This window comes from Cynara cardunculus, unplaced genomic scaffold (genome assembly GCF_001531365.2).
Source record: "Cynara cardunculus var. scolymus isolate 2C unplaced genomic scaffold, CcrdV1 Un_Scaffold_3041, whole genome shotgun sequence".
Classification (NCBI taxonomy): Eukaryota; Viridiplantae; Streptophyta; class Magnoliopsida; order Asterales; family Asteraceae; genus Cynara; species Cynara cardunculus.
In genome coordinates, this window is record NW_020201324.1 from 43,064 (window position 1) to 55,862 (window position 12,799).

At 33.2% G+C, this 12,799-nt stretch overlaps 1 protein-coding gene across 1 annotated transcript; it reads left to right on the plus strand.

Moving 5' to 3' along the window:
- Positions 1 to 7,903: 7,903 nt before the first annotated feature.
- LOC112503455 (zeatin O-glucosyltransferase-like) lies at positions 7,904 to 9,538 on the plus strand. Its single transcript, XM_025107492.1, has one exon. It carries the CDS (start codon positions 7,904 to 7,906, stop codon positions 9,311 to 9,313), a length of 1,410 nt encoding a protein of 469 aa, XP_024963260.1. The 3' UTR covers positions 9,314 to 9,538.
- Positions 9,539 to 12,799: the final 3,261 nt, after the last annotated feature.

The window sequence follows — 12,799 nt, forward strand, 5'->3', positions numbered from 1 at the left end:
TACCGAAAACATGGATAAAACTTTATTATCCAAACATCAAAACATGGATAATTTCCAACATATCCAAATCATAATTCATGGATAACACTCAATAATTAAAATATCACCAAAAATATGGATAATACTCAAATACCCAAAACAACACCTTTCGATGACGGGGGAGACCCGTTTCTATAGATTGTGGTGAAACACAAAGTAATAAATTCATCAATTTTATCGAGTTTCACTCAAGGTCATTAGGATCCATATACGACTCTACCTAAGGTCCTTACACGACTTCAACGTGTACCACCGCAAGCCTCAAGGGTGACCATGCTCGTCCTGTAGATGAGTCTCACCACAAAGGTCATCGATCTATGTATATGGCACCAATGAGCACCACTGCATGACCTAGCTCCTTATATGACCCAATAGTATACCACCGCAGGCTACTAGCTATATATATATATATATATATATATATATGACCCAATAGGGTACCACCACAAACCCTCAATACCATGACTTGGTGACCACTCACTAGAAATACTAGCGAGAACATCAAAACTTCTAACTTAAAACAACAAAGATCGACCCATCGTTCCAGAACATCAACTCTATACAAGTTCACCTCTGCAATATTGAATGGCATCGACAACTCATAGGCCCCTGAGTCTGACTCTATAGAGTCTACCTTTGCAATACTCGTAGTCCAACACACGTGGGTCCCTCTTCACAATACCGACATGATCACCATGTTTATCAGAGTGAGAGCATCAAAACTCATCACTCAGAAAATGACTTATTCACATTTCTATAGATCCAATGCATTGTAGTCTCCATTATAAAACTCCAGCTGAATGACCAGCACACTTAAAACATGTAATTGTCAAATAAAGATGCAATAAATGGAAACCATGTCCAAGCTCAATACTGAGAAATTTAAAATCGGATAAATGTTTCCATAAAACTTATTTGACTCCTCAAGTAGAAGTCAACATAAGAAATAAAAATGCATTTAACCAACATTTATGCAAACACATGCTCCAAAACTATGATTAACTCAAAAACATATCATTTGTATATTTTTCAAATAAAAGCATGCTATTTATATTTCCAAATAGTTTATAAAACCAAGTACACTAAGAATGCATGAATGTCAAATAATCTTCATTTATACAACAAACCATGAGAAAACACACTCTTATGCTTTATTTATTAAAATATTCAAAACCCAAAATATAACTATTTTACAAGATTTGTAAATCAATTACATCTAAAGATGCAAATCTCATCGAATAATCAACACATTGGATAAATATAAAGAAAATATCTTTAAGACTCCAAAATGGACATATTTAGCATGTACATAGTTTTTACAAAGCAACTTGAACTCACTGTGCTAGGTTAGGTTAAACCTAGATTCCAAAATCCAAATTCTAGTTTCCATTAATGAAGGCTTGAGATCCTTAAGTAGAAACTTCCAAGAAACTTCTCAAGACAACAATCTAAGACTAACAAGGCTCCAAAATAGCCACAACCTTTAAATCCATGAAATTCCCAAAATGAAACTCAAAACACCCAATAATTTACCTCATGAAGATATTTAAATCATCCACCATAAATCTTCAATCCCCATGCCTAAGTTTCCATCTTGCTCCAGAACCTCTCAATAATTGGCCCTTAAAGTGCCAAAATCTCCAAGGATGAGGGAGGATGAGAAGTGGTGGAAGAAATGGTTGAAAACCCTAAACAAATCAAGTTTTTTTACAAACTATAGATTTTTCTTGACCTTCCCCGAGACCTAAATCGCGGGCCAGGTCGCCCATGCCCAAAATGATGCCAAACAGTTATTCCCGCGGCATGAGCCACGGGCCATGTCGTGCCATGTCGTTTTCCGACCTTTTCCCAACCAATTTCCGACTCTTTTCTCCTGACCTTTTTCCCCACCATTCTTTCAACCGTCATCAGACCATTACCGTTATCTGACAATTACGGTGTTACATATTCCTAAGAAATTTGGGAGGTATGAGAATAAGGAATGGTAGGTCACATTTTACGTAAAACCTTTGCTTGGTGAAATACCTCATGCTTCGCCATTGCTTTGTCGCCTTATTCCATCACTACCATGCGGCTTTAGCTATGTTACAGTTTATTATTGTATACAGTTTTGTTGGAAAAAACCATATATAGACCTCGATTTTAAACCTAAGCACTTGATTGGTTGTGTGAATATTTTTTATTTCAATTCTCATCATTATCAACATTAACGTCTATTTAATTTGATTTTATTAATTTTTTCATGGAAGATAAATAAATAAATAGAGGAAGAGGCATAGATAATGGAATGACCGTTCTCATTCGCTAATATCATCCAAACAACATTAATGCAATGACTAGTATTATTCCTACATTTTACCATTCATATTCCCTAAAACAAATCATGCCCTCCTTAGATGTACAATTAATTTGGAAAATGAGGATTGAAGATATCCATATGTGAAATAAAAAAAAAGCAGAGACACTATAATATTTGTCTGCAAAAATTGCATCAAAGTTCCCCATGTGAGCTTTCTGGCCACCAAACTCGAACAATAACCCGCCTAACACACAATATTGTTGGCGAAGGACAGTCGGGCGACTATCCAAGTGACTTAAGTCGTTGGGAAAGTCGCGGTTGCTTGGGAAGTTGCATGAAGTTCTGTGGTCAGATTTTAGAAATAGTGAATGAATGATATATATTAGAACCGACTCGTGTTCTTTAGGGCATCCATATCGGTTAAAGTTATGTGTTTATGAAATGATAGAAAAAATTGTAAGGGGGACTGGGAAGGACCGGTCCATGCCATTTGGCAGGAACTTGATTCAAAGCTTTAAAAAATTTACGTGGTCATATTTTCTTAACTATACTATTAGTATTTGACTCATCTGAAATATATATCATTGTGAAGTTGTGCCTTAAATCCAGGCAAATTTTGGCTTTCTTTCTATGTTATGTGACCATGACATTGCCCAAGTCACTTACAGAAAATTGTTTAGCATATTGGATTTTGGTACAAGGTTTACGACCTTCGTACACAATCTTCCCCATCGCATTCATGTGATCTCATTTGCTTTAATTGGTGTTAGTGAATGGCCAAAAACCAATCATAAGATGATTGTAATATTGAGTTTTGTTTCATGAAATAAATAAATAAATAAAATGGTTCTGTCCATTTTATTATGTCTATATTATACTATGTGTTTTCATTATTCATAATAAATAATCTTAGAATAATATATTCTAAATGTCCGTAGTTAAATATTATTTCGTGTTTAAGGTTGAAGTAGTTAATATGATAATGACTAGCATATATATATATATAGAGAGAGAGAGAGAGAGAGATTCATATAGAGATATTGAATATGCATATGGGTATAAGATGGAGATTTTGCGTACCGGATGTGACTCGCTATGTATGCATTGCAGTGGATGTCATTTAAGTGTCATAAGTGTTTCTCATGTAGTCAATGTACATGTAGTTCTTTGACTTGGGAACATAGAGTTTGTTGTGTATGAGTGGTGTATTTGACATTTATTCTAATCATTTTATAATTGGGTGACATAATGATTCTAGGTATGTTATATATCACATGGTAGAACTAGCATGTATCGACATAGGATATGTTCCTCATTTTACGATGGGAGTGATGTCTCTAGGCCTCTTGATAAATATATAATAAAAAATGCATGCATACTCAGATAATTGATATGACGTATCATCGTATGTCCTATCAGCAGACCCGTTCCCGACATTTTATAGGCCCTGGGCGAATATAAAAACAGGACCCACTGCAAGTAACAAGGTTTTTAGCAACGACTTTTGTCATTGCTAAAAATTCATTTATCATCAGAAAAAGTATATAACAACATGTTGTTGCCATAACTTATGGCGGAAACATGTCATCGCTAAAAAACACATTGTCAAAACTCACTTTTCTTATAATGACCCTCGGTAAGTACGAAAAAAATTCAATAATTGTTCTTCATTAGTATAAAATTAAGTATAAGAAATGCTAATAATTCACAGAGGAAAGAAATCTTATTTATCTTTATTATAAATATATAAGGGAGTACTTAAATTTACATACTTCTTGTTAGGTAATTTGAAACCAAGAATATAGAAACTATGGTTGATAAATTTTTATAAAAAGTAAGAATTTTTTTAGTTCATAACAAGAAATATGTGTTATTTTGATACAAAAAGAGAATTTGTGTGAATGAAGTAATTGTGAAGGTCAATGAGAATCAATAATAAAGAAGATCATCAAGGTTTTCTAGACAAGTAGACAAATGAAGATCAATAAGAATACAAAAGAAAAAAGATGATTCATTGAGATCCAATAGAATCTTGTGGTGTCGCATAATCTCAATGAAAAATACATAAGTCAAACAATTGATGAAAATATTTAAATTCTATTTTCCTTATTTTTCTCTCAAGTAAAATAAGATGTTAAGATTAAAAGTTTATGGAACATGACATATATAAAAGACATTACTAAATACATCTAGTAGAATTTTTTTTGATTAATCACAAAACCATAAACACGTCATAAATTAAAAGAACAATAGATTGATTGTCAAACAATAGCAAAATATTTTATATAGAAGCAAAAATAGATAATAATAGTCAACAAAAACAATTAGAACTAGATAATAGCAATAGTCAATAGAAGCAAAAATTAATAAAAATATCCAACAAAAATATATAACAATAGCAAGCACATGATCGTGACGTTGAAATGTTGAAGCACAAAAATAGTCAAGCATATAGAGATAACAATAGCCAATATCATTGGACCTCGTTGAAGATAACAAAAAATTAGAGAGACAATAAACAATAGCATATAATGAATTATCAATTAATTTTTTTATTTTTATTTCCAATATAATTAATTGATATGTTTTTGGGTCCTTATTATCTACTAAATTCTTTTTGCCTCTTATTATATGCTACAATTTTTTGGGTTTCTTTAATTTATTAAATTATTTTATACTACTATTGTATTTTAAGGAAAAATTTTGGGCCCTGGGCGTGCGCCCGTGCCGCCCTCCCCTAGGGACGGCCCTGCCTATCAGTACATTAGGAAATCAAGAAACTAGAGATTAGACATAACGAAAATGAGGCATTCAATGTCTTGTGTTCAATCTGGACATCAAGGAGAAAAGAATTAAATGTACAAACTAGGTTTGGCATAAACTAGGTTGACCAGTGGTGGTCTTAGAAGGACAGCGATGGTGTATGCCAACTTTTACACTTACGTAAGGTGTAGAGATGGTGGTGGTTTTATGTCATACTTCTTATAACCATAAGATGTATGACATTTTATGCAACAAAATGGTCTTTCAATTTTCTCTCTCAATTGCCTATAATCATATGCTCTCATTTTATTTTTAAGTTTTGAACTGTGACTAGCATCACAAGAAGGCAAAGAATTCAGATTGTTCGTGTGGATACCATAGAGGCATCAAGCCTCGTTTATTGATGTGATTCAAAGTCCCTCTAACTGTGAGACATAGTTTCGAAACACCCGATTTATTCTAGTTCATATGGGTCCTTAGAGGGTTATGGTTCTATTTTCCCATTGTGCTTGAAATCATGTTACCCGACAATTAGGACATACGGTACCATCTGTGATCGTGGTGTACGACATGATCATATGGCATAGCAGCGCATAGAGAGAAGAAGAGTGTAGGTGAACTCTTATGAAAACTCCAAGCTCGCATGCAAGGCATCTTCAACAGTTGGTCAATTTTAAACCATGTTTTAGGGTTTTGTTTATTATCTTCAGCAACAGATCAATTTCTTACTCTCTCTTAAGGGACCAACAATCAATTAAAATTCACTTGTTTCTATATTAATTTTGATTATGATCTCTCAAGTGTAACATCATCAAAATGATATCAATTCACAACGTCTTTTGCCTGTAGTTTATCTTTTCCGAGTGTTTTTCCAATTAAAAATCTATGGTGTCAGCTCTTTCCATATTTTCTTTTTCTATGATCGGGTTTCTTAATTGATTTCATATGCTAATAGTTGATATATTATTGTCCATTACAATCATTTTCCCCTTGAATCTTGATATACGTAGAACAATTAATTCATTGATCATCAGGGTTAATTGTGAATTAGCTTGATCTAGTTTGAGATTAATTGCAAATTTGGAGATTGTTAGTTTATAACATGTATTGTTATGGTTTTCGTTTTGTCTCCCAACAAATTAATAATTGTATTAACTTAAATATTCCCTTTATAAATCAGATTTATTGGCGATAAATAGCTAAACTGGACTGATTATATTTTTTTTTAATAAATCCTAAATTAAATGTATTGTGAACCTTGGACGAGTACATGAAATGGACATGTTATAGAAAAAAGATAAAATCACGAGGGGATCAAAGCTCGTGTAATCCAAGTTAGAGAAACTTAATTTGGAATGAAAACATTTGATCTAACCGAAGGTCAATGGCTTCATGTAGATATGGATATTGGAGTTCAAGCTAGGCTTGTGACTCAAAAGATAATCATCCACTTCATTGTCGGTACGTTGTCTGGTTCGGTTCCGTTTTGGTCTATGATGGAACCACACACAACTCGAATATGACTTGAACCATGCATGGTATATATGGATCGATGCCAAACTCCCTCTAAAAGATAATTGGTATGTACACCACAACTCTATATGCTTCACACACTTCACTTTCAATAGTAAAACGACAATATTCTTTTCAACTATCGAAGCAAAGAAATCTTTCTCTTTCTATTCTTGATCTTTCTTTTATCTTTTAAACAGTTTCGAGTTTCTATTTTATGCATAGATCATTTTTATTTTTAGGTTTAAAAATCAAACATAAAAATAAAAAGCCAGGCTTAATTGTGTTTCCTAATTACAAATTTTAGATGGTGTGAACTTCTATATTACCAATTTTTTAATTGGCTATTTGGTTGATATTATCTATACTATATTATAAAGCATTTAACAAAAACTCTTAAAAATCATTTTTATGCATGAAGTACTGTATACTGATGCATATTATTTAAAATTCAAGATTACAAGAAAATTATACATAAATACAATTTATTGAAGCTCCATGTTTGAATTCGTGTAACTAACTTCAGATAAACATAATCAAATAGATGATAAACATCTCATTTTTAAAATATAAAAAATTTAAAATATAATTAGAATAATTATCGAGTTCTAACAAAATAATTAATTATTATTTTTATAAGAAAATTATATTATTAAATCAAATATAAATTACTTCGTTATTGAACCTAAATTAAATTATAATAAAAATATTGAATTAAAAATTACACAAAAAATAGGAATTTTAAATAGTTAATTTGATATTAATATCGATATATTTTTGTCAAATTTTTATGATATCTTCAAATTTATATTTTATTCAAAATTAAAAACATCATCGTTTTTTCAAAATAACATAAAACTATATTATAACATCGACTAAAATAAATAATAAAACAAAACATTAAAATGAAGATGTATTTTATTACATTATACTTGCACCCTTCTAGTAAATTTTAAAAAGTAACATATCCTCATGAGGAGTTTTGATAAATGAATAGGTTTGATTTATAAAATATTTAAAACGTGGCTACTTTTTATGGTATCAAATATCTTGAAATGTGGCCACCATTTTTAATTTCCGATCGATCACGTGTGAAAAGCAAATGAAGAGCAATATATATCCACAACTGACCTTTTTTTTGATATTCGGTCAAACACTTATCACCCATCGATTTAATTTCACTCGAATTCAATATTGCGTCACCAGACATGCGACCCCATCAAAAACGTTACTATAAAAACCCCACCAACTAAACACAACTCGCTTCATTTTTCAACTGTGACACCTAAAATGGCCGCCGGCGATAGAAACCGTACTCCGGCAGCAGTAGTGATGGTTCCACTTCCACTGCAAGGTCATCTCAACCAGCTACTCCACCTTTCCCGTCTCGTCTCCGACCAAAACATCCCCGTCCACTTCGTCAGCACCACCATCCATTGCCGCCAGGCGAAGCTCCGGGTCCAAGGATGGGATCCACTCTCCGTCACCAGCATCCACTTCCATGAGTTCCAAACCCCTCCTTTTGTATCTCCTCCGCCAAACCCTAACTCCACCACCAAATTCCCTTCCCACCTCCAGCCTTTATGTGAAGCCGTCGTCCATCTCCGCCACCCCGTCGCGGCCCTCCTCCGCAAACTCTCCTACACCACTCACCGCCTTGTCGTGATCCATGACTCTCTCATGGGTTCCGTCATTCAAGACTTTGTCTCCCTTCCCAACTCAGAATCCTACACCTTTCACAGCGTGTCGGCGTTCACGATGTCCATGTACACTTTGGGAACCATTCGGAAGCAACTCGACAAGCTAACCGAACCACAAACAATAAGCAAAGATCACTTGTCGTTTGAGGGTTGTTTCACCTCAGAGTTCAAGAAGTTCACCTCTATGCAACACGAGTATGCAAAACTCAACTCCGGTCGCATCTACAACTCGTCCAAAATTATCGAGCAACCCATGTTGGAACTCCTCGAAAACGAGGAGAAAAAAAGAAACAAAAAACTATGGGCTCTTGGCCCTTTTAATCCGATAGACATTAAAAAGACAACAAAAAGAGGCAAAGATACAAACTACAGATGTCTTAAATGGCTTGATAAGCAAGAATCCAATACCGTAATATTGGTGTCCTTTGGAACAACCACATCCTTGACAAAAGAACAGATCATAGAGCTAGCAATTGGTTTGGAAATGAGCGAACAAAAGTTTATATGGGTGATGAGAGATGCCGACAAAGGTAATGTGTTCAGAGACCATATTACTCGACTCGAATTGCCAAAAGGGTATGAAGATCGAATCAAAGGGAGAGGATTGGTGGTTCGAGAGTGGGCTCCTCAGCTCGAAATCTTGGCGCACCCGGCTACAGGTGGGTTCATGAGTCACTGTGGATGGAACTCATGTATGGAGAGCATCTCAATGGGTGTGCCGATTGTGGCTTGGCCAATGCATTCCGACCAGCCGACCAACGCGGTGCTTGTTACCAAGATTCTGAAAGTTGGACTGGCTGTTAAAGATTGGGCGTGGCGAGATGAGGTGGTGGTGGCAGCGGATGTGGAAAAAGCAGTTAAGAGACTGATGGGTACGAAGGAAGGGGAGGAGATAAGGAAGAGGGCGGTGGAGATGGGCGGCGGTTTGAAAACGTCCGTCAGAGAAGGTGGTGTTTCTTCGTTGCAGTTACAGTCGTTTATTTCTCACATCACTAGATAATTATATATTACTGAATATACATACATATAATATGTGTGTGTGTGTGTCTGTATATTACTGAAGTTTAATAGCATGACTGTTCTTCTTCTTAATTTCCATTTGGATTTGGGGGAGGATGTGAGACGGTAGGATTATAGACTCCGGCGCCGCCGTGTCCCGGTAGTAACAACTGTTGCATTGAAGTATCCATTTTCATGTTCAATGTAGTGCACACTCTTTTCATGAGTTTACGGTTTACCTACTCATTTTGTACTTTGCCACTTGCCAGCAATAAAAGCATATTTCATATTTCAATTTAGTTTGGGCATAAAAAGTGATGTCTTAACCATAAGTTGATATTTGATTGGTTTAAGTTTGACTTTAAAGGTCAAAAATACCAGAAGATCTCAACTTCAAATCCAATGAGGAATAAAAATCTCTTTGTGGCCATGGAGATTCAAATACGGTGACTTCTATCTGCAAAGCAGGTGGTTGCCTTTGGATTAATCGGCTCGCATATCGGGTTGGATATCCAGGTTAATTATTAAACAAAATGATGTCTTGTAATCAAATGGTAACAATATAAATTGTGACATCTAAATTAATCATTTGAGATAATTACTATTATTTCTTAAACAATTTGATAGTGTTGCATATGATACATTTTGATGTACTACAATATTACCCAATAAAATAAATTATAGTGTTGAATACTTACGTTAAGCACTTATCCGGTAAACATTTAACTAAATTTATTTTCTCATAGTGTTATTGAAATTAATGTTTATGTTCTTCAAAAAAATGTATAATATTTCTTGGTGTTAGATCTATATTTTGAATTATGATTTCTTGGAAGTCAAAAATTTGTATACCAAAACCCTAGTTTTTATATGATGTTAATATTGATTTAGATAAAATATGTGTTGACAAATGGTCAAAATGTATTGGTCCGATTCTTTTAGTTGGATAGGAGAGAGAAATTAGAAGAGATGAGAGATTAGTTAGAAGATATGCAAAATGCCTAGATTACCCTTTATTAAAAAATTTAGTCCAAATTAGTAATTTTTTAATTTAATCACTGATTTAATATGATTTATGGTTGAAATTGAATCTCATAAAATATTTGATTCTCCCAAAATGACTCTCTCTCTCTACATGTATATAAGTTTAATCAAATGAGAGCTCGATAGTTTGTGGTAACCATGAAATCAAATGTGAGTCAATCATATGAGAAAATTAATGTAATTTCTTAAAATAAAGTGAAAGGGTAAATTAGTAATTTGATATTCTCATTTTGTATTTAATTAAATTGTTTAACAACCCCCCCCCCCCATATTTAACAACTAACTCTCTCTCTCTCTCTCTCTCTCTCTCTCTCTCTCTCTCTCTCTCTCTCTCTCTCTTCATATTTAACAACTCTCTCTATCTCTTATTCTATATTTCTAGTTTGTATTGCCAAAATTAACAAGAAAAAGGCTTATTGTTTAGGTAGGATAGATTGATGTGGTCCAATGGCTAAAGCTCTGCTTGAAACCAGTAGAGCGGTAAGCCTGAAAGCTTTCTCGTGTAATTATTGGGACCTGCATTTGGTGTTACGAACATGTCGTAAATAATTGGTATCAGAGTGAGCATCGGGTATCAACGTGTATACAGTGGGTATAATAGTGGTATTACAAAATTGGTGTTTTGAACACGTTGTAAACAATGGATATCATAGTGGGTAACACAAAGTTAGTGTTGCGAACACGTAAACAATGGGTATCACAGTGTTATAGGTATCACCCTGTATAAAATGGATATCAGAGTGGATATTGCAACAATTATACAATGAGTATCATAGTGTACATATTTTATGCATCTTGGGTATCATAATAAGAATCATTTGTATGTATTTTTTTTAAACAATAACGATATTCTTTAGGTATCACATTGTATATCTTGTGTTCACATCGTGTTTGTTGTAATAAGGTTCATCAGAGAAAGTAGAGATAAGATTTTTAAAATACCTAAAATGTCTTTTAATTAAAACTTCAAGTCAAAATTATTAAAATTATTAATTTTCTAATTTATCCTCTCAGTTGTGGTTGAGATTGTATCTCACGGTTATCACAAATTACCAAGTTTTCCCTTGAATAACCCTATATATATATATATATATATATATATATATATATATATATATATATATACAGAGATAGAGAGAGACACACACACACTTGGGATCATGTGAGAGCGAACTATTTTCATGAGATCACTTAAACAATATTGAATCTTTACGGTAAAATACTATTATTTTGGAAGGAATCTTATCTAACCTTTTGGAAGACATTTATTATTATTGATTTTCATGAAACTGGTATATGAACATTATGAAACCGATACATGAACCAAGGTGTTCACAAAGGTACGTCATGGCGCGTAATGGCATAAGACGCCGCGTCGTTATGATAATGGTTGTAGCGTTTGTGTAAGGCGTAGCTCACAACAAGGCGTCTTGACTCGTGCCATGGTGCGTCGTGGCATGCGGTTTTTACAATATGTGATTTCTTTCAAAATAAATTTATCTTTTTTCTTAAATTTAATTTTTTTTAACTTTTATGTTTTTACACTTTTAACTTAAGATATTATATTTTTACAAACTTAGTTAATCGCATCACTCACACTTTTCTTGGATTCATGTGTCATGCGGACTCACGATTAAAACGAAGTTGTATAACCCTTCCAAGTTCTATTTTGAATATCTGATCATAATTTTTTTTATATAATATTAATTAAATTATATGAATGTAAGTTTTTTAATATAAATATTAAATAGAAAACATATGTGTGTGTGTCATACAAACTGGCCGTTTTATGTCATGCTCTAAAAAACGTCGTTGTCTCATCGGGCTTGTAAGGCTTGAGGTCGCCGCCACGTCACTCACACGCCGTTTTAAACTTTGCATGGACCTTATGAAACGGATACATTAAATATAATAAGCTATAGATGTTAAATTGAAATATCAAAAATTAAATATAAAAAATAAACACGAAATTATTACTTTCCATGATTAAAGATCAATTTCATTTTTTCAATTTTGTCCTTTGATTCTCTTATTTAATGAAGTCTATTAAATTTTTTTCATTATTTACATAATTAAACTCAATTAATCCTAACCCTTAATCTATAAAATCAATGGTTGTAGATTGTTTGTACGATTTACCCAAATGGTTTCGTTTATATATTAACAAATTAAAATTAATAATTATGGTTTAATTAATTTATAATATATGTATGTACATATATCAAAACTATGTAATCATATATAAATTAAAGTTATATTTATAAATGGAAATGAAAAATGAGGTTCATAGAATAATCTTGAGGGAAATTAATTAAAATAGCAATTTTTACTAGGGGTGTTTGTGGTGCGGTTTTGGGGTCAAACCGCAAATCATACCACATATGCGGTTTGAGCATTTTCTCAAACCGCAAACCGCTCCGCATAAATCTCGATTTTACTGTGG